At 39.6% G+C, this 23,566-nt stretch overlaps 1 gene segment (V, D, J or C); it reads left to right on the top strand.

The window, feature by feature from the left end:
* The first annotated feature begins 5,488 nt into the window (after positions 1-5,488).
* Positions 5,489-23,566, top strand: part of LOC126064597 (immunoglobulin heavy variable 4-38-2-like) — a 52,558-nt gene continuing 34,480 nt past the window's right edge. The window contains 1 exon segment of the V gene segment in view: positions 5,489-5,586. Coding sequence covers positions 5,520-5,586 — 67 coding nt within the window.

Genomic DNA, 23,566 nt, shown 5'->3' with positions numbered 1-23,566 from the left:
GAGCATCAAAATCAATGCATTTGTGTTAGATATGAAAATATGGATTCATTCCCACATAAATAGGTGGAGTGACAGAAGCTAAACAAAAATAAGAACAGTCAGTCTCTTATCATTTACATATAAATAATTTATGGCATAGAAATAATATGAAGACAACTATGTGTTCAGGCTACCACAATCACATGAGAAGAAATAATTGTTTCCAAATACTATCATTGCCACCAATTGAGGCTGAAGTAGAGTTTGTTATATTTCTTGTTTATTCCTCCAGTAGTAGAGTTATGATTATCAAATTGTATTATCAATGAATCAAACTATATGAGTTTGAATTTATAATAAATATGCACATATTGTACTCAATAAAATATTTTACTTTACATTTTCACTGTACTCTTTGAGATAATTGGATCTTCCTCCCCTTTGCATTTAAACTAAGTTACAGTATTAATAACAATGAAAAATGTATTATAGAATGACATCTCTAAACACTGCTAAGGCATTCTCTGATCGAATCACTGATAGTGGCCATCAGGGGGCAGCAGTGTCATTCCTGTGGACAAGAAGTCTTCAGAGCTTGAAGTTCAACTCAGACATTTCTTCTTGTCTAGGTATATTCTGAGAAATATTTCATTGGTGACCATGCTAATGGGGTCAATGAGCCATTGAGCAACTGAGCACACCGAGTGGTGCAGAGAAACTTGGAGCAGAGATGGTGGAGTGGTGGAAGGCCACGGGGCTGGCTCATGGCACTGTATCTAGGGCTAACCTAATCACTGACTCATTTTTCAATGTAAAAAATTGGAGTAGGATGTAAAGTACTCAATATATACGGAGCATTCTGTTCTATTCTGGTCCGTAATGAAGGTGCTCTACCTCTATGGAGCTCCCTTTGCTGAAACCTCTTGTTTGACAACATGGTGCTTACCTCCAAGGAAAGACCCAGGTTTATTGATTTCTGGATGAAATCACTTCTACCTTCTTCCACCATTTTCTGTTGACCTGTGACTATCAGTAACTGACCAGTGTAGGACAAGAGCTAAATGGATGGTGGAACAGAATTCCACCTAATTCTCCACGGCAAATCTTTACTGAACTCACCAACATAGACCATTCCTTTGGCAAATGGACTATTCTCATGATGACCTTCTGAGCCAGGACCTCCTCTGGTGGATGTATTTTCTGTCTTGCAACTTTTTAGAGTGCTCTGTGATTCTTCTTCCCAAGGCAACACTCTAGCTTATTCCATCACCAACCCCCCATTTGTGCTTCTGGTATCAATTTTTGTAATATTTAATCTTCATATCTTGTACATTTTATTCAAATCCTTTGATATCTACACACTACAATAGTCCACTTTTCCCCCTCGTAATTATACTCACCTGTCTGTCCCATGATGCACTGCTGGGACTGAAACCACCATCTACTCGGAAAGGGGCTAAAGTGGATGATACATATGTACTACTGGTAGAAAAGGGCACCAGGGGCATGTTAACCAGTAAGTACTAGTCCAAATCCAGGGCATCAGCTCCAAGGAAAGGCTTTCTCTCTGTGTCGGCTCTGGAGGAAGGTCCTTCTTGTCAATCTTGCCCTGGACTAGGAGCTTCTCTGTGCAGGAGCCCCAGGTCCATTATAAGTTAATGTTAAGTGCTATGTGTTGTTTAATTTGCTGTTCTCAGTTTGTCCTCCCCCATTCCTCTAATAAAGCTCTCATGGTGCACATTTGGTTGTAGGTTCTACTGCATATCTGAAATAGATTAACTTGATCTGTGAAACCGTATCTACCCGTTGCTGTTTCATATGTGTATATATATATTTTTGACCCTAGTAACCCATCCGTAGAAGGATTTCCTGTAGTTTGTCCTTATACCTTTTATCAGGGTAGTATATTTATTTAATATCTGTCCTGTAATTAAAGTATAAACTCCAAAAGATGATTCCACTTCCTTTGTATTTACAATTTAATCCAGTGACTGGAACAAAAGACATGAGGATAATTATTGATATGCTGAGTAAGTCAGTTGGAATTGGCAGCCAAGCTATCAGCTTTCTGGAAATAGTTTTCAGCTCTATCTCTGTGACTGTTTTTCACAGCTCCCCACTTCCCCTTTCCCCAAGTGTTGCAGTGTAATTTCTACACCAGAACCTTCATGAATGAGAGGGTTGTCAATGGGCTAGGATCACTACAATTAAGACCCTCAAGATGTGATTATGTGTTTCGGTGTGTGATCTTTGGTTGCTAAAGCTAAATCCCAGATTGTACTTCTCTGGCCCACCCAAATAACCAAAATCTTCACTTTTCAATGGCACTGGGTTTGGTTTGGTTTTGTTTTTTTTTTTTTGGTCACTTATGTTGGCCACTCATATTGTAGTTACCATCTCTTCCACTTTTTTATTTGTCTCCATCACATCTATGGCCTTGTCAAGCAGTAAAAAGGCTGGGGTCCTTTAGCAGTTGCAGTATGGGTGTCCTGCCTCAGTAAGGTCCAAGTTCTTTGAGGGAACTGAGATGTGTATGAGTTCAATAGTCTCCATATTTTGAAATCCCCTGAAGTTCAGAGGAAACACACATCTACAATGCTATTAGGCTGTCATCCATGAAATGTAGAAAATAAACCAATCCTTCAACTCCTAGGCCAATGTCTGAGGAAAGTAGGTAAGAAATTTAAAAAAAGAGGAAATAATTTGTGTTTTTCTTTCTCAAATGTGTCTATTAATCATTACCAAAGTCCTAAGTCCGTGATTTCTGACAATAAAGACAAGAGGGAAAAAAAAAAAAAAATCCCCAAAGCCATTGTTATGTCACCAGGCTTACCATGATTGGAATAACTGGTTTTTATACCCTCACAAATGAAACTTCTGTGAAGACGTTGCATTTCCTACCAATAATTAGTGAACTAGCAGCAGAATCCAGCTTAAAGACAATCATGAAGATGAAACATTCTGTTTTGCTCTGTGTGTTTTCCAACATGAAGTTGCTGATGACATGGTTTTTACTGCAGCATTGTAGTTCTGCCTGAGTCTGTGAGGAGGATGTAATGTGAGCTAACTCATAATACCCTGGAATATAGGTCCTACAGGGAATAGATTGTTTGCTTGATTGGTTCGTTGGTAGGTTGGTTGTTTGAGTCACTGATTTGTCGTAGGTAAAGAAGAGTGTCTCTTGTGTGTCTGGCTCTCAGATCTCCAAATGAATGAATGAGAGCCAATCAATCAGTGCAGGTACATTGGGACTCTGTGACTAAAGTAAAGTTGCCAATGCTGGAATCTGGGGAGGTTCCAAACTCAACCCACACATGTGGCTGTCATCACTTGGTCCTCTTCCACCTGCCTGCATCTAGCTTGCCTCAGGAATTAGCTTTGGAATTTCCCTTGTGTAGCTTTGGCCCCTGTTCATCCAAGAGGTATCTATGGTCGTCAAACCTGTAAAACCTCTATGACCCTGTATGGTCTCGATGGGAATGGGTGTGGTGTGTGAGTCCAGTCCCAGTTGCAGCTGCAGGAGTCCGGCCCTCAGGTGGTGAGTTACTCAAAGACCCTCACCCTCACCTGCACCTTCTCTGCTGACTCAGTCTCCTGCAGTACTGCTACTTGGAACGGGATCAGGCAGCCTGCAGAGCAAGGCCTTCAGTGCGTGTGAAATATGTAGTACAGGTCTGGGTGGTACTGACATTATGTGCTGTCTGTCAAAGGCCCACAAGTCATCAACCCAGACACATCCAATAAACAGTATCCCTATAGCTGAGCTCTGTGACTGCTGAGGACATTACATATATGGCTCTGCCAGGGTCACAGTGAGGGGAAGACAATGTAAGCACACAAACCTGCCTAAAAGGGAAGAGGAGCTTTGCTCAGGACCACAAAACACAGATCCCAGAACCAGGAACAGGTGTTGGGTTGAGCAAAAATGGACTTTTGAACTGTGTCTTGAGTTAGCTTCTCTTGAACTGCCCAGCAACAGATTCACAGGAGACCCTATTCACAATTTGGATGATTGTATTATTTACTTTCTCTTAATTTCAAACAAAAAAAAATTTTTTTTTCACACTTTATAGTAGAGTGTGCACACAACCATCAATCCCTGGTCACCTTAACAAGGATGACTTTCAAAGCAGCTCCTATTGTAGTAAAGGAAAAACAAGTTTTTTGGTTTGTTTTGTTTTCATATTCTCGTTTGCTTTGAGAATCATGTCACTCTTTTTAGAAAAGAGAATTTTCTATAGATGCCTTTTTACACCTATGGGTCCGTTTTGTATCTTAAAAAAAAAAAAGGTAAAGTTCACATAATTTAAAATTAAACATTTTAAGATGTACAGCTCAGTGGCATTTAGTGCATTCACAATGTTGTGCAACCATCAACTCTATCTAGTTCGAAGACCTGCTCATCACCCTATAAGGAAAACCAGAATTCATTAAACAGTCATTCCCTTCCTACACCACCTTGCAACCCTTGGTAACCACTAATCTCTGCGTTCTGCTTAAACTAGAATTTCAGGGGTCACTAAAATATCAGCCTTGGTGGATGCAGATCTGGGGTCTGTAGGGCTCATGTCAAGTGATGAACAGAGCTTCCGTGATCCTAAACAGAACTTTGCATTTCTCTGTGTACAGCCTGATGTTCTAATGTGCTTTCAGGACAAGGAAATGGTTCTGGTGTTCAACCCTGTGAGATATTGGGAAGGTGTCTCATGGCATCATTATCACAAATCTTCCCACAAAGGCCCTTTCTGTTCTGTCTTTTGAATAGAGGAAGGCTTACATACTAGCTTGCTCTTGGCATTGCTCCATATTTTTTTCTTTTAAAAATAATATGCCAATATGTAAAAGAAGAGTTCAATTTAGCAATTCCTGAATTCAGGGAAAATGGTGCATAGATAATGTGTGCATATGGCCAAAGACAGAAGGGAATAATCCAAGAAGAAATAAAGTTTTCTATGTAAGAAACCCTGACAAAATTCAGGCCCAAGAGGCAGGATTTGAAAAATAGAAAAAGGACATGAATAAATCTACCTTTACAACATAGTGTATCTCAGGGGGAGAATAGAGGGCTTCAGAGGCGTGCCAAGTGAACCAAAGATAAGCCCTGTTGTCGGCACCCCACCCCCTGGATCAGCTTTTAAACACCTCAGGTCGTGAATTAGAGGAAAGGAATCTCACCAGGCACACTTGAATTGTTCTTGCAGAGACAACCTGTGAGGATTTTGGTCTCTTTCCCTGGAACCTGAGAGGTAACTTCTAAAACATGGACATATGCTGACTGAATGGAGTGTCTTGGTTATTAAGAGAACCCTGAGCTTGGTGAAGGGAAGATCCAGGCAGAGGACTGTTCTCCCAAGGGGACAGGCAGCATCTTTAATCTAGTGAGACTGCTAGAGAAAGGGGCCTCCCTTCAGCCTTTTTCGCCTTTACACACAAATGCACCTCCCACATGCAAATCCCACATAGCTAGTCAGATGAACTCACAGCACATATTTACTTAAATTCAGGTTCCTCTTCATGTGGGAGAACATTTTGTGGGAGACATGGATCTCATCCACGGGAACATGAAGCACCTATGGGTCTTTCTCTTTGTGGTGGCAGCTCCCAGAGGTGAGTGTCTCAGAGATTCAGACATGAAGGTATGGGGATGCTGCATCTAAGTACATGGCTCACTGTGGTTCTCTTTGTCCCCAGGTATCCTGTCCCAGGTGCAGCTGAAGGACTCAGGCCCAGGAGTGGTGAAGCCCTCGCAGACCCTGTCCCTCACCTGTGCTGTCTCTGGATTCTCTCTAACCAGCTATGATGTAGGCTGGGTCCGCCAGGCTCCCGGAAAGGGGCTGGAATGGGAAGCACATATTATAACCCAGCTCTGAAGTCCCGGCTCAGCATCACCAGGGACACCTCCAAGAGCCAAGTTTATTTACAACTGAGCTCTGTGAATCCTGAGGACACGGCTGTGTATTACTGTGCAAAAGGCACAGTGAGGGGAAGGCAGTGTGAGCCATGACACAAACCTCCTTACAGGGAGCTGCAAGCAGGATGGTTTGTAGGGGATATTCAGGAACTACTCAGGTTAGTGACCCATCTTTTCAGCAGGTGCAGGGGAAGGAAGTCAGAAAAGGGTTTCCTCTTAGAAGTTATGGTTTCCCCACGTGTTTAGTTCCTCTCTAGGGACCTGCAAGCATAGTGATTCAAGGGAACCTTCATGACACTACACCTGACTGCTTTTCACAGGAAGGAGTTTTATCTGTCTTTCTGCATCTGTTCCAGGACAGGCTTCACATATTTCTTGATGAGATCTCCGTTTGGAATTGGGGATACTATTTAATGCCATTGGTTGCCAGGTTTAGAAATATTAAATATTTAATGCAGGAAATTTTTCTCATGTTCAACCTCAAGCCTGCCCCCTACCTTCAGATCAATTTCCAAACTTTTAATTCTCATGAGCGTTCCTCAGTCTAGGTTCACTCAGTGCCTTTAGCTTAGAATGACTTGGGTAAAGCTGTACATGTCGATATTAGCATCCATATATTACAGGGGTAATTTTGGGTTACATAAAATGCTACATATCACTAAGCGGGTATTCCTATTAATAGCTACCATTGACTAAGGGTCTTCTATTTGCTGTGCCCTGGTGGTGCAGTTGTTAAGCACTGTGTTGCTAACTGAAAGGTCCGAAGTTGAAACCAACCAGCATCTCCTTGAACATTACAGCCTTGGAAATCCTATGGGGAGTTCTATTCTGCCTGTAGGGCCTCTATGAGTCAGAATTGACTCGACAGCAATGTTTTATTTATTTATTTATTTATTTATTTATTGCTGGGCAATGAAGCCTTGTTTGTGCAAGTCTTGTCTGAACATTCAGATGCTGTCCAAAATGTTGGCAGTTTAAGCTCACCAGCCACTCAGCGGAATAAAGATATGAAAGTCTGTTTTCTTAAGAATTACAGCCTTGGAAACCTATGGGGCTATTTTACTCAGTCTTACAGTGTCACTGTGTATTGAAATGAATTCCATGGCAATGGTTATGTGCTGGATAGAGTGCTAAATTCTTTACTGGCATTTTATTATTTAATCATCATAACAGCCTTGTAAACCACGCGTTATATGTTTCTCATTTTAAAGACAAGGTCACAGAAGTTCAGAGAAATTAAAGAAAACTACTTATTGGATAAAATTGAAAATATTAACCTGAAAGATTACTTAGGAAACTTTGGGGACAATGAATTCATGTTAATGGGGAGGGAACAAGTCATAACATCATGGTGAGAAAGCACAACTTAAAAAATGTAATCAATGTGACTGAATTGTACCTGTAGTAATTGTTGACTTGGTGCATGTTTTGCTGTGTATATTATCAACAATAACAAAATTATCAACAATAACTAAGATAAAATAAATTATAGGAAAGGAAAAAAAATTTTCTTTTTTGTGGCACCTTCAGCTCACTGTTGTGTTGAAGTTGTCAATTTGCAGTTTGTCCACATTTGCTATTCTTGTTATTTTTTATTGTTGTTGTTTGTTAGTTTGTTTTCCTGTTTCTAAAACTTCAGTCTGAATAGTACTTTTCATTATAATAACCAGTAACTGGAAACAATCCAAATACCCATCAACAGGAAAATAGGTAAATAATTTGTGTATATGAATATACTGAAATGCTGAGCTTCAAAAGCAATGCATTTTTGTTAGATATGAAAATATGGATTCATTCCCATATAAATTGATTGAGTGACAGAAGCTAAACAAATATAAAGACACACAGCCTCCTATCATTAGATATATATAAATTATGGCATAGAAATAATATGAAGACAACTATGTGTTCAGGTTACCACAATCACATGAGAAGAAATAATTGTTCCCAAATGCTATCGTTGCCACCAATTGAGACTGATGTAGAGCTCATTATATTTCTTGTACTTACACTTCCAGTTGTACCTTTATGATTTCCAAGTTGTAATATCGTGAATCAAACTGTATGAAATAGTTTGAGTTTATAATGAATATTTACATATTATACTCAATGAAATATCTTACTTTACATTTTCACTGTACTCTTTGATAGAATTGGATCTGCCTCCCCTTTGCACTTAAACTGAGTTACAATATTTGTTGCAGAGAAAAATGTATTATAGAACGACATCTCTTCTAAACACTTCTAAGGTATTATCTGATCGAATCACTGACAGTGGTCATCAGGGGGCAGCAGTGTCATCCCTGTGGGACAAGAAGCCTTCAGAGCTTGAACTTCAGCTCAGACATTTCTTCCTGTCTAGGTAAATTCTGAGAAATATCTCACTGGCGACCACAATACTAATGGGGGTCACTGAACCATTGAGCAACTGAACACACCTACTGGTGCAGAGGAAATTTTAGAGTGATCTGTGATTCTTCCTCCCAAGGCAACACTCTAGGTTATTCCATCACCAACCCCTGCCCACATTTGTGCTTCTGGTGTCAATTTCTGTAATGTTTAATCTTCATATTTTGCACAACATTATATTCAGACCCTTTGAAATCTCCACACAATAATAGTCCACTTTCCTCCCTCGTAATTATACTCACCTGTCTGTCCCATGATGCACTGCTGAGACTGAAACCACCATCCACTCAGAAAGGGGATAAAGAGGATGAAACATATGTACTACTGTAGAAAAGGGGTCCAGCAGCAGATTAACCAGTAGGCAAGGTAAGCAAGAGCTTACAGTGTCAAGGAGTGCATGAGCTGACTTGTGTTTACCTCCTAATCTGTAGGAAAAAATTTCACACAGGTTTTGGATGTGGTGAAACCTATGTGAAGTTGTACACTACAGTTTAGTAAGTGAACGCAAGGAACACCATGCATATCTTGCTTATCAGGTAATCCACCGCTGCAGGGCTCCTTTACATTTATTAATAAGAAAGTATGCTACTGTATGAACGAAAAATGTACCGACACCCTGCCTAATAGTAAATTTTATTTTACAAACAAATTTTATATTTGGAAATAATGGTATTTACCTTCAGTTGCGTCATTAGTTGTATTTAAATTTATTGGTTAATTATGTTTGGAATAGACAAACATGCATATAAGAAAACATTCCACTAAGTCTTTAACTTCATAAAAGGTAATGGAAGAGAAAGCAAAGAAAAAACATGGTTATATTTTGATTGGTGGTATTGCGAAGCGGTGGAATGTTCTATAAATTGCAGTTAAGTCAAATAGGTTGACTGAAAAAAAAAAAAAAAACATTGCAGTGGAGTCAATTCTGATTAATAGTGACCCTATGGGGCAGAGTGGAAATGACCCATAGAGTTTCCAAGAACCCCTCGTGGATTCGAACTGCCAAGCTTTTTTGGTTCGCAGCCTTAGCACTTAACCACTACGCCACCAGGTTTTCTAATATAGTGTTATTCAAATAGAATCAAAGCTTAGAAAACCAGCACCTTCATAAGGCTGAAAACTTAACAGAGAAGAAAAACTCACTGGGTGTTTATGGGGCAGGATTCTTAATAAAGAGTGATGGAAAAGGGATGAACATGTTGTCAAGGGTGGAAAACTTCTAAGACCTGGGGAAACAAAGCAGTCCATAGAGTTCCAGCTCTCAAAGGTTATACAGAAAATACAGAAAGAAGTAATAGATGTGTTTCTTCATTGTGCCTCAATTAGCATTAGAGGCAATATTATACAATCTCATAGACTTCAATATGCATCCCTGGCTTATGCCGTGCAACTATATTAAATGTGTTTTACCCAAGAAATGTGCTCTTGTATTTTTAGTAAAGTGTCCTCAGAGCTATTAGATTTATTCAGCACATGGATTTGTCTTTCCTGCCTGCACTTTCCCTGGGAGAAGCTCCATCTATGGAATTCCTGAACATCGCATGCACCAGTACCCAACCTCACGTAACCCTCCCTCTAATGAGAATATGCCAATGAGAAAGAATGAGATGAGACTGACCTAGTTCTTGGGTCATGTACTTCCTTGTGCCACAACCCTAGAGCAGCTGGTTGTGGTGTTCACCTTGGCTAAGTAACTTATCTGATCTAGATTGGGGGTAATAGATGGGATACATAACCCAGTTTGAGGGCTTCCTGAGATACTGGCCACCTGGGCCATAGTGTGGAAAAGGGAGAGCTCTAGGGACTTGAGGGATGTAAGAATCTGATTATTTTTTCTCATTTCAGTCATTTTCACATGCTCACAGAACTCTCCTCATACAGCCTTCTTATATTTCCACAGACATGAAAATCCTTTCCTGACCTACACATTTATAATATTTATTCAAATTGCATGGAAACCTCTTTTTAACTCTCAGCATGTGCACACAGACACACACATTTGACACACAAACACCAATATGCACTCATACTAATATACATTTTACAAAATCTATACCTACAGAAGTAGCCACTTATGGAATGTCCATACACAGATCTATGCAGGTAGTTCCAGTTGAGAACAAGGAATCATGAGAGTTAAAGAGGAACAGGAAGAGTGGAGGCAACTCATGAACCCCTTTCAGGCCAGAGCCCTGGAAGATTGGAGTACAAGGAGAATATGCTCAGATCTGTGCTAAGAGTAGGAACAGGGAAAAAGATAAATTCTTCATGGCTATGAATTATGACTTACCATCACTGGAAACAAACCCTGTGTGTATCTTACTGGAAGAATCTACATCCATTTCTGTTAGCTTAATGTCTGTTGGTAGCTATTTACAAGGCCTGTTCTAGAGGTGAAGAGCAACCAAGAAAGAGTCCAGTGACCTGAGCTTGAATGTGAACCAAAATCTGTGGTCTCTGGAGCAGCATGTTCCATATAATATGTTCTGACCCAATGTCCTCCCAAATGCTACCCAGTGGTATGTTAGGATAAATAAAGAGGATGAAGGTGTCAAATAACATGAAAGAAGAAAGAGAATTGAAAGTTAAGTGTTTCCCTATCAAAAGAAAAAGGGCATTCTCATGAGATAAGTATTTTTTTTCTCATCATCAAAGGAACTTCTGTCTGTAAGGGACACATGGATGATCTCCATGTCTACGTCTCTAAGCCGTCAGTAAGGGAAGGGCCATCCCTGGGGAGTGAGTCTAACTTTCTTCTTCCAGCTTCTAAATTTGACATTGAGACATTAGCTGATTCTTCCCTGCTTTCTTCCTGGGGCCTCCCACAGTAAAATCAAGTCTTCCTCTTCCAAGTTCAATCCCAGAATCTCACAGGAACCTTCACACTGTGGGCTGGGCTCTCCAGAAATTAGAAATTTGTCTAGAAATCACAAGATTTCCGGTGATGTGCCTCCATCTAGAGATTACATCACCCCGTGAGTATTTTGAGTTTTCAAAAAAGAGACTACCAAGATAATGTTTTTCTAATATTGGTCAATATTTTTTTTTTCCTGTCCCTAGATGTCATGTCCCAGGTGCAGCTAAAGGAATCAGCCAGCATTTTTGAGACCAGCACAGACCCACTCCCTGTGCTGTCTCTGGATTCTCCACCACAACCAGAGGTCACTGCTGGGACTGAACGCACCGTTCACCTAGCAAGGGACAAAAGTGGATAGACACAAATGTAACACTGGTAGAAAAGTGCTTAACCCATCCCTTCAAAGTTGAATCTCCATCTCCAAAGACATGTCCAAGAACCAGGATTTCCTGAGCCTGAGCTCTGTGAAGGTGGAAGACATGACCCTGTGTGAGTCGCAGTGACGGGAAGGCATTTGAAGCCTAGATGAAACCTAGGCTGCAGGGAGGCTGGGACGGGGCTATTCTGAAGTGGCTGCTCAAGAATCACAGAGCAGGAGGGACCCAGTACCAGGAGTGAGTGCAGAGGGGCTGAGAAGGGTGCGCTTGTTGGTACCTGGGATTCCTGCCTTTCCTTGCTCTCAGCACTTTCCTCTCCTTCTCAACATTCATCTACCACCAAGTACTTTTCTTGCCTTTTTGTCCCTCTAATTTCTCACGTCCTCACAGCAGTCAAGGAAGGAGGAATTAACATCCTATGTTGCATGACATGTTATTGGTCTATAGCTATCTCTCCTCCAGTTTTCTGAATGAATCTGTTTTCTTCTTGAAAAACAGACACACTGAAGATTCTCACCATCCCTGTATTTGGGAAACATTTCCCACCCTGAGAAATAGCCATAGGATCTCAGACATTCTCTCATGGTTCAATGACATAGGGATTCAGGAGCGTAGCTTTCAGGATGGTTTTCGCAGGGTACATGCTTTCTGAGCAGGGAGATTCCTTGTGGCACTGGTGAGCTCCTCCCTTCTGCAATTCATTTTGAGGACAGCAGTAGTTCCATCAACCATGAATATTATTCCCTCCAAAGAAATGGAAACCGGTTTCACCCAATATAATATCTTTTGTTGTCAAATCAGAGAACAAGGAATGGATACTTCTAGGATTTGTGAGTTGTTCACAAAGATCATGTTACTGATTCAACATGTTGGTGAGCTGAGGCTCTTGCGCTACCTGTTTCTGGTTATGAAGTCTTATGTTATGAAAGTTCTCCTGTAATGAGATAGTCTGCAGACTCAGTAATGTATAGCAGACACTCAGCTTTAGGGAAAAAGGACAACTAGTGAGTTGGTGGACTTTTCAACAATAGGGATGATTACTATCCAGGCATAAATATATAGTGTGTGCAATAATAATAATAATAAAGAAGAAGGACTTTAAATTGGCATGCAAGCATTCCGCTCCACTACCTATACTGGTAGTAAAGATGTTTCAGGTGACGAAATGTTCACTAGAGTTACTGGGTCTTCAAAGTCATTCCAATGTATGATAAACATTACTTTGGATCCAGTTTTGTCTGAATTCAGTGTTTTTGTTACACTTCGTTGCTGTATCAACATTTTGGGCTATCTAATACATTAAACATCATATAGTTTAATGGAGGTGTGAAATGAATCAGAATGGCTGTGTGACCATTCACAAAGTCTTGGATTCGTGGTGAATATTTTGTATTTATTGATCTGTTTGTCCATCTACTTATCTATCTATCTATCTATCTATCTATCTATCTATCTATCTATCTATCTATCTATCTATCTATCTATCTATCATCTATCTATCTATCTATCTATCTATCTATCTATCTATCTATCTATCTATCTATCTATCTATCTATCTATCTATCATCTATCTATCTATCTATCTATCTATCATCTATCTATCTATCATCTATCTATCTGTCTATCTACCTATCTATCATCTATCTACCTACCTATCTATTTATCTATCCTCTATCTATCTATCGTCTATGTATCTATCCATCCATCTATCTATCATCATCTATCTAATCTATCTATCTAGTCTGTCCATCCGTCTGTCCCTCCATCTGTATATCTGTCTGTCTGTCTATCTATTGATCTATCTATGCAACAATCTATCTTTCTATCCACCTCTGGGAGTAGAGATGCATTGACTCTATTCCCCCCAGTGCCCTTGATTCTTAGCTGCATCTGGATTACTGGCAAAAATATGTCATGATATGAATTAAGAGAACACTGGGCTGGGTGAAGGAAAGACCCAGGAGAGGATTGTTCTCCCAGTGGAAGAGCTAACATCCCTTATTCAGCAAGTATACAGGAAAAAGGGGCCTCCCTTTACCCTTTTTCACCTTTGTATATGAATGTAACTCCCTCATGCAAATCACACTTAGGTAGCCAGAAGAAATCACAGCACACATTTACTTAAATTCTGGTTCCTCCCCACCTTGAAGAATATTTTCTTGAAGTCATGGACCTCATCCATGAGACAACAAAACACATGTGGCTATTTCTCATTCTGGTTACAGCTCCAGAGGTGAGATTCCGACATGAAGGTCTGGAGATGCTCTGTCTGAGCACGTGACTCAGGGTGGTTCTCTTTGTCCCCAGGTATCCTGTCACAAATGCTGCTGAAGGAGTCAGGTCCAGGAGTGCTGAAGCCCTTGCAGACCTATCCCTCGCCTGTTCTGTTTCTGGATTCACTTTATCCACTGAGATGGATCTGCTATGCTTCAGAAAAGGGTCTAGAATGGGACAGTATAATATGGAATTTGGAAGCTCAGTCTATATCCCAACACTCGAAACAATATCACCAGAGACACCTCCAAGAGACAAGTATATTTAAAACTGAGCTTTGTGAATTCTGAGGACATAGCCTTGTATAATTGTGCCAGAAACACTGTGGGGGAATTCAGTGCATGCCCAGATATAAACCTCCCTGCTTTTTTTTTTTTTTTTTTTTTGCAGAAGGCCAGAAGGGAATGGTCTGTGGGAGATATTCAGGACCCACTCAGCTTAGTGGCCCATTTTGTCAGCAGGTACAGGGGAAGAAGCCATGGAAGGGTTTCCTCTCAGAAGCTGTAATTTCTACACCTGTTCAGCACCTCCTAGGGACCCCGTACACAATGATTCTAGGGAAACTTTATGACTCTGAACATGACTTCTTTTCACAGGAAGAAGTTTGCCCTGTCTTTCCCATCTTTTCGAGGATAGGCTCCACATCAATATTTTTTGATGAGACTTCTGTTTCATCATTCAGGATACTATTTTGTGCCATATGTTTCCAGATTTAGAAATATTTAATGCAGGAAGTTACTGTCATTTTCAACCTCAAGCCTGCCCGCACCTTCAGATGGATTTCCAATCTTCTCAGTCTCATGAGTGTTATTCAATCTAGGTTCACACAATGCCTTTAACTTAGAATGACCTGTTTAATTTTGTATACCTCACTATTATCCATATATTACAGGGACAATTTTACTCCCAGGGACTAATGGCAATTCTTGGAATCACTTTTAATTTTTCACATTTGGGGACAAGTACAGCTGGCACTAGTTTGAAAGTCCAGGAATGCTGATAAAAAACATACTATGCACAAGGATCTGCCCACAACAAATAATTAAGTCGCCCAAAATGGCAATAGGGTTGAGATTGAGGAACTCTAGTATAAAGCCTTAAACCCAGCCGAAATTAATAAAAATGTATGTCTTCCAAAAGTAAATGCTGTTTTATGTAAACCATACTTAGATATACTTGAAGCAAGGAGCCCTTGTGACTCAATGGTTAAGTGTTCGATTGCTAAGCAAAAATTCTCAGTTCAAAACCACCCAGTGGCTTTGTGGAAGAAAAGCCCTGGTGATCTACTTCCATAAGCATAACAGCCTAAAAAACACTATGGGTAGCTCCCCTGTGTCATATGGGGTCACAACGAGTCTGAATTGATGTGATAGCACCTAATAATAAACCCAAACCACAAAACTAGGACCCTTAAAGTTATACGAATATGGAGATACTTGGTCAATATATTTACATTTTCAATGGTACACATATTCCTAAATGTTACAACTTGAAATCTAGCCGGCGAAAGGCATCTGTCTAATATATATATATATATATATATATTTTTTTTTTTTTTCTTCTCTCATCTGAGAAGTTATTTATTTATTTATTTGTTTCTTTCTTTCTTTATTGCTTGGACAAGTGTCTTACCACTTTTATGAAACAGGAAATGTGTTACTGCAACCAGTAAAGTAATGAAAGTTATAAAACTGAAAAAAATTGATAACTGATTAAATTCACATTTAACAATCCAGTGATATTACAGTTGTTGGTAATAGTTGTTGGTAGGTCCTGCCAATTTGATTTTCAACTCATATTGACTCCATGTGATCTAGTAGATCTGTTCCATAGGATTTTTTAGGCTGTAATATTTATGGTAACAAATTACCAGGTTGTTCTCCTACAGAGCAACTGGGTGGGCTTGATCTTCAAAACTTTCAGTTAGTTGCCAAGTACTTAACCATTTTGTGACCAGGGCTCCAGGGACGGATTAACCACTAAGCATGTTGTGCAAGCGTTTACTTTGTGTTCACTTACTAACCTGTAGTGCACAATTTCACATGGATTTTTATTACAGATTAGTAAGTAAACACAGGTAAAACCATGCATACCTTGCTTATTGGGTAATCTCTGCAGGGCTCATTTAAATTTATTAATAAGAAAGTGTGCTACTGTATGAATGGAAAACATACAGCCTAGTAGTAAAATATATTTTACAAACAAATTTTATATTTGGAAATATGGCATTTACCTTCAGTTTTGCCATTAGTTGTACTTAAATATATTTGTTAATTATGGGTGGAGTAGACAGACACGCATATAGGAAAATATTCCAGTAAAATTTTGACTTTGTCAAAGCTAGTGGAAGGCAATTCAAATAAAAAAACATGGTGATATTTTGATTGGTGATATTGCAAAGCAGTGGAATGTTCTATAAATTGCAGTTAGGTCAAATGGGTTGATAAAACCAAAAGCCAAACCCATTGCCTTTGAGTCGATTCTGATTCATAGCAACCCTTATAGGACAGAGTAGAACTACCTCGTAGAGTTTCCAAGGAGTGGTTGATGGATTCAAACCGCCTACCTTTGGATTAGCAGCTGAACTTGAAACCACTACACCACCAGTGCTCCAACAGGTTGATAAAACCAAAAACCCATCGCCATCAAGAAGATTCTGACTCATAGTGAGCCCATAGGACAGAGTAGAACTGCCCCATAGGGATTCTGAAGAGCTCCTGGTGGATTCAAACTGCTGACCTTTTGGTTAGTAGCCATAGCTCTTAACCACTATGCCAACAGGGATTCCAACAGGTTGATAAAACCCAAAACCAAACCAAACCCACTGTCGTCGACTCGATTCTGACTCATGGTGAACGTATAGGGCAGAGTAGAACTGCCCCATAGAGTTTCCAAGGCGTGCCTGGTGGATTCAAACGGCTGACCTCGTGGTTAGCAGCCGTAGCACTTAACCACTATGCCACCAGGTTTTCCTAACAGGTTGATAGTGCTATTCAAATACAGTAAAGCCTTCAAAAGCAAGAACCTTTATGAGGCTGAAATGTGTAAGAAAATGAAAACTCACTGGGTGTTTATGAGGTAGGATTCTTAATAGAGAGTGGTAATAAGTGGTAAGCACATTTTCAAAGGTGGAACACTTGTGAGACCCAGAAAAACAAGGTAGTCCCCTCAAGTTCCAGCTTCGAAAGCTTATAGTGAATATATATACATATATAATTTACTCATTTTCTCACTCTTTATGCTATCAACCACAGAGGGAGGAGTGTTGGAGTATCCAAATACAATGAAATTTTGTCTTTTTCTTTTTTAGTTCCATGAGTTAGGACTGTTATACCTTTGAGAGTTCACTTTAGTTTTTGTAATGCCCTTCTTATCCCTAATAATCAACCTTTATATAAGAATCTACTCTGTCTGAAAATAATATTGCTTCTCAAGGTTATTTTTATGACTTTTTTTTGTTTCATGTTTTCATGGTATATCCTTCTCTATATTTTTCTTTTAACCTTTTCACATATGTGTATTTAAAATGAGTTTTTCCTAAACAACATTTCTAGTATTGATGTTTTATTCAATATGTAAATTAGTTATTAATTGGTAATTTTATATTATTTCTATTCAAAATTATTACTGATACTTGGATTAAAATATAGCACCTTGTTAGATGTTTTATATTTGTCATAATTTATTTTGCTCCTTCTCTTCTCTCTTTCTGCTATCTCTTGTTTTAACTTAGCATTTTATGGCACTATTTATAACTCCTGAATTGACATGTTAATTATTTTTTTGAAAAACGTTTTAATTGTTTACTCTTCAGTTTACAGTATGCATTTTAAAAACAATCTTACTCTGTCTTCAAATTGTTTTATGCCCCTTCTTTTATAGTGCAAGGGCATTATAACATTATATAGGTGTTGAGCCAATATCTGATTTCAAAAAAGAAAAAAGCACAAGTTACACACAGGCGTGTTATAGAATAATGCTTTACTCACATAGACAAGAGAAGACAGAAGAAGGATAGTTTCAATAGTGGGTGCTGGTCCCCAATGGCCAGTGAATATCATTCTGCGGTGGACACAGGGATGAAGTCTGCACACCCCTCTTTGTGCTACACTCAGTGGATTTTATTCCCTCCTGTCCAGCAAAGATATAGAAATGGGGTTGTCCAGGTGCTATGTGACATACATGCAGAAGCAGTTTCTGGGAATGTTGACATGCACTCAGGAGAAGACTTCAGGAATGTGTTCTAGGCCACTAGTTACTAGGAGATGTGTTTTGGGTCAAGAGGCACAGGGAAACTTAGTCAGCCCACATGCTCATCTCATCAAGTGGCCAGGCTGACACATCTGGTCCTAAGCACAAGGTTCAACTGTGGGCCACAGGGAAAGGTTGCAGACCCTGCTTGGACTGTGCCCTTCAACAATTTCCAATTCCTTTTCCCAATCCCCAGTTAAGTTTTGAACATGCTACATACATACAAGGAACAGTGTCTTAGTTATCTAGTGCTGCTATAACAGAAATTCCACAAGTGAATGGCTTTAACAAAGATAAATTTATTGTCTCACAGTCTAGTTGGCTACAAATCCAAAATCAGGGTGTCAGCTCCAGGGGAAGGCTCTCTCTCTGCGTCAGCTCCGGAGGAAGTTCCTTCTTGTCAATCTGCCCCTGGACTCGGAGTTCCTTTGCATTGGAACGCCAGGTCCAAAAGATGCACTCTGCTCCCATTGCTCCTTTCTTGGTGGTATAAAGCCCCATGTCCCTATGCTCGCTTCTTCCTTTCATGTCTCAAAATGAACTGACTTAAGACCCCAACGAATCTTGTAGACCTCATCAAGATAACTGCCTCTAATCCATTTTATTACATCATAGTGGCAAGGATTTACAACATATAGGAAAATCACCTAAAATGGTAAACAATCATACAATACTGAGAATCATGGCCCAGCTAAGCTGACAGATATTTTGGAGGGACACAATTCAATCCATAACACATATCTACTTTTTTTTTTTATGAATTTTCTTTTAGAGCAATTAAACTCATAAAATTTTAAATATAACCTTTATTTATTCCATTTTTGACACTTTGCATAGGTTCTGGTTTCTGGTTTATATTACAATCCTCTTCTTCCAGATTATTTTTAATTATTTCTTGAAGGGTTATTGTGCTAGCAATAATTTCTCTCAGTTACTGGCTGTCTGAGAAAATGTCATTTATCATTTACTTAAAATAAAATTGTAGTAAATGTATAAGCATCAAAAAATTTGCCTTCTTAATCTTCTTCACATGTACCATTCAGTGGCAAGAGATTTATCATGTTGTTCAACTATCACCATTAACTTTTCAAAAAATTTCCCATCACCTTTTTTTTTTATTACAGAAGCTCAGGGTATATACTTCTAGACTGACTTTTGTTCACTCACAACATGAGATATGTGACTCCATCGTTTCATTACTTCAATGGTTTTGAACGTAAGCCTGCTTTACTTCTTTTACTCTTCCTCTGTAAATAATGCTGGTTACTCTCTCATCAAGATGTTCACTGCCTCTGGGTTGCAGCATGATTTCCGTTTTTAATCATTACTTTATTGTGGTACTATAAACATATCTTAGTTTCTAGTGCTGCTGTAACAGTAATGCCACAAGCTGATGGCTTTAACAAACGGAAGTTTATTCTCTCACAGTTTAGGAGGTCAGAAGTCAGGAATCAAGGCGCGAGCTCCTAGGAAAGGCTTTGTCTCTCTGTCAGCTTTGGGGGAATGTCCTTGTCATCAGTCTTTCCCTGGTCTAGGAGCTTCTCAGAACAGGGACCCTGGGTCCAAAGGGCTCGCTGCCTCTTCCTTCTTGGTGGCATGAGTTCCCCCTCCATGCATCTCCATTCTCTCTTTCATATCTCAAAAAGATAGATCAAGATATACCTAACCATGCAGATTGAGTCCTGCCTTATTACCATAACTACCTCTAATCCTGTGTCATTAACGTCATAGAGAGCAGGACTTACAACATACAGGATAATCACATCAGATCACAAAATGGTGGACAACCACCAAATCCTGGGAATCATGGCCTAGCCAAGTTGACACACATTTGTTGGGGACACGATTCAGTATATAACAAACACTTTGCTTTAGCTGACCTTACCTGTTAACATAGTGACATTGGTTAGATTTAAAATGTTTCACAACCTTTAGGCGAAATTTTTCGGAAACCTATCTATTTCTAAAAAATTTCATCACCCCAAACAGAAACTCTGTACCCATCAAGCAATAACTCTCCATCCTCCTCCCCACCCCAGCCAGACCCCAATAACTTCCAACCTACTTTCTGCCTATTCTAGGTATTTCATGTAAGAGAATTCACACAATGTTTCTAATTTTGTGTTTGGCTTATTTTACTAGGCATAATGTTTTCAAGATCCATCCATATCACAGTATCTATCAGAACTTAGTTCCTCTTCATGGCCTGATGATATTACACTGTAAATATATAACACTTTTTAGAACCACTCATCTGTTGATTGGTACGTGTATTGTTTCACTTTTAGAAAGTGAATAATGTTACCATGCATATTAGTGTGCAGGTATCCATCTGAGTCTCTGCCTTCAACTACTTTGGAAATATTCATAGGAGTAGAATTGATGGCTCAGATATCTCTATTAAAATTTCCTATTGCCCCACACCCTGTCTAAATTTTCCTTTACAACTTTTAGCATATTAATTACAGTTTAAATTTTATGCTTAATTTTATAATTCCAATACAGGTGTCATATGTGAATCTCATTTTGATACTATGTTAATTATGATTGTTTCTTGCTCTTTGATATTCCCCATATTTATTTATTTGTGGAAAGACAGATGTGCTCAGTAGTTCAGTAGACATTCACATTATTTTATGTATTAAGCTTTCCCTATGATATGATCACACCCTACCTCCTGCTATACCTTTATTGTAGAAGTTTCTATGAATCTAGGTAGGGCTGTAGAAGTTTGTATGAATCTAGGTAGGGCATGCTTACCAGGGCAAAAATTTGTTTCTGCTACAAGTACCAGAGACTTCAGATTCCTCTAGTGATATTCTGTTTTTGTCTTCGTGCTTGGCTTTGCTCTTCATTTTGTGCCCTCTGCAGAGAAAATGTGTCCCTCTACTCTCCCTGGTGCATCCCTCTGTTATTTTTGCATTATGGTCCTTAGTATCATGGAAGAGTTTGGACTACTGTGTATTTTTCTGATATGACAATGTGTTGGAGGAGAGGAGGGGACATATCTTCTGAAATGCTCTTCTGAACAACTCTAGGAATGCCCCAACAGGTTATCTCTCCTGCCTCACTGGCTAGAACTACTCATCTACAACTAATTTAACTGATCTGAACATTACCTAGGAACACTGCTGTCTTTCTCAGGATAGTTCAGGTTTCTGCATTTTACAACGACTCCAACAATGACTCTTACTTCTCTGCAAACTTCTGGCCTGTCTACTCCCAATGTTCAGACTTTGTTTTTAATTTTCTTGTGAAACTTCTTAGAGGGGAAGTAAAGCCATCAGTCAGAACTACCATATCCTCTAAATAAAATTCACCATCCCATTTTCATTCTCCCTCTGGTCATGATACCTGGTTCCCCTCAGTGAGTTCATCAATATTAACCTTCAAAAACATCTTACCTAAATCTTTATTGCTTTTAACTTTTATTCCCAAGTTTCTCCTGTCTTCTAAGTCTTTGACAACAAGTTAAACACAGTCTAGACACCAAATATAACTACTTGCCATCAACTCAATTCTAACTCACAGCAACCCTATACAACAGAGTAGAACTTCCCCATTGGGTTTCCAAAGCTGTAAAATTTAATGAACACTGACTGCCTCATCTCCTCCCCCCTTCCCCCCGCCACACACACAGAGAGTGGTTGGTGGATTTGAACTACTGACATTTTGCTTAGCTCCCAAGAGTTTAACAAATGTACCTCAAGGCCTCTATACTACCAGATATAATTGACTTTAATGATGTCTACAATTCCCAAAAGTTATTTTCAGCCTTAGTAACATAATACTTTCTTCTTTCCTGGGGAGAAACAGAACCTAGGAGCCCATCCACACCCATGTAAATATGTGCCCACTTCTTTTATATGTGTTTTTGTTTTTTTTTTTTGAGGGCCAACTATTTATGTCAGTATGCCTACTGGTACATCAGCCCCTGAAGATGAAGACAGGCACTACTTCCTCTGTGCAAACTCGGGCCCCAGAGCCTCCTTGGTGAATAATGGAACCATCAGGATCTGGATGTCAGATGTTGTGTCTTCTACTACACAATCTCATAGCAGGTCCACCCGCTTCTCTAGCTCCTATCCAGATGGTCCCGATTTTTCCTGTTAATCACCTCAACCTATTTCTCGGGACTTTCCTATTGCCTACATTCAGGGATGGGGATGGTTTATTGTTTAGTTTATTTACCAAATAGTGAACAGTAAGGTAAAGATGTGATGTATTGGGGGCTCTGTTTATTCAGTTATGTGGGCAAAAGGAATTATAAGAAACATATGGGTCTAAACCCATCAATGTATGAGTAAGACCACTGGGCTGAGGTGAGTAGACATGCTACAGTAACACAGGTGACACAGGTCAGGAAAGGACCAGAGCAGGTGTTCCTTGTGCAATCCTAATGTTCCTAGATAAGGGCTCATGCAAGTGCTCTTTCCTTCCCAGTGGGTGCTTACAAAACTAATTACGGTGATAATAATATCTAACATCACTGGGTTCCTACTATAAAGTTCACACAGAAAGTTTCTTCCATGATTCCCAGTTTCTATCTATTCAGACTGAATCTCAGAGGTATGAGTCCAAATCCTCAGGGTCACACACAGTGAGGAAGGACAGAAATGTGCTGTACTTTCCACCACCTTTTATTTGTAGGATCTCAGCCCCAGTTTCAGGATTCAGTGACACATCACCACTGGAGGGCAGCTTTCAGATATTTTTTTCAGTATAACCTGCCCCCTGGGATAAAGAGTTTCCTTCTGTTCATGGTGATCTTGTGCCTTCTGCAAATCATTCTGAAGGCAGCTCTATTGCCATGTCCCGTCATGTTATTTTCACGAAATACATGAATTTACAATATATAAATGTAAGAATTGATGAATGAGAGAAGGAAAGTTGAAGGATTAATGAAAGTGTGAATATTGATACAAGGACTGGAAGAAGCAGGGCCTTTTTCTTCCAAGTATTAAAGTTCCTCCACAAGGCTCACTACCCTTCCTGCCTTGTGCCTCTGGTCTGCACATAGGCCCTTCTGCCCAGTGCACCTACAGAGCTCACTACAAGTTAAGTAGTGAACATACCTCAACCTGGCCTTCTAGCAAAGACTCTTCTTCTCTCGAGACATGGCCAGAGACCAGTTCTCCCAGCACCTGACCACTGTGACTGCTGTGGACAAGATCATGTATTATCCTACAAGAGATGTAATGAGGGAAATGCAGTGGGAGACCAGACAAGAACCTCGCTGCAGGGAGAGGTAAGGCTACAGGGTGTGCTGAGGGCCCACAGGTCATAGGGCCCATCTGTTGAGAAGAAGCATAGAAGCCTAGGAAAAGAGCTCTTAAATTAGTGTGATATTTCTTTTACCTTCACAGAAAATATCTTTCCCACAGACCTTTCTGTTCTTAAAATTGTGTATGTGTGTATATGCGTGTTAGTGTGTGTTACTATGTATGCATGTGTTTGTGTGTGTTAATGTAAGTGCATTATTATAAGGGCTAGTGTGTGTTGTTCTGT

Source organism: Elephas maximus, chromosome 21, assembly GCF_024166365.1.
Source record: "Elephas maximus indicus isolate mEleMax1 chromosome 21, mEleMax1 primary haplotype, whole genome shotgun sequence".
NCBI lineage: Eukaryota > Metazoa > Chordata > Mammalia > Proboscidea > Elephantidae > Elephas > Elephas maximus.
Note: the sequence above shows the minus strand (reverse complement) of the source record. Positions and strands in the feature narration are given on the sequence as shown.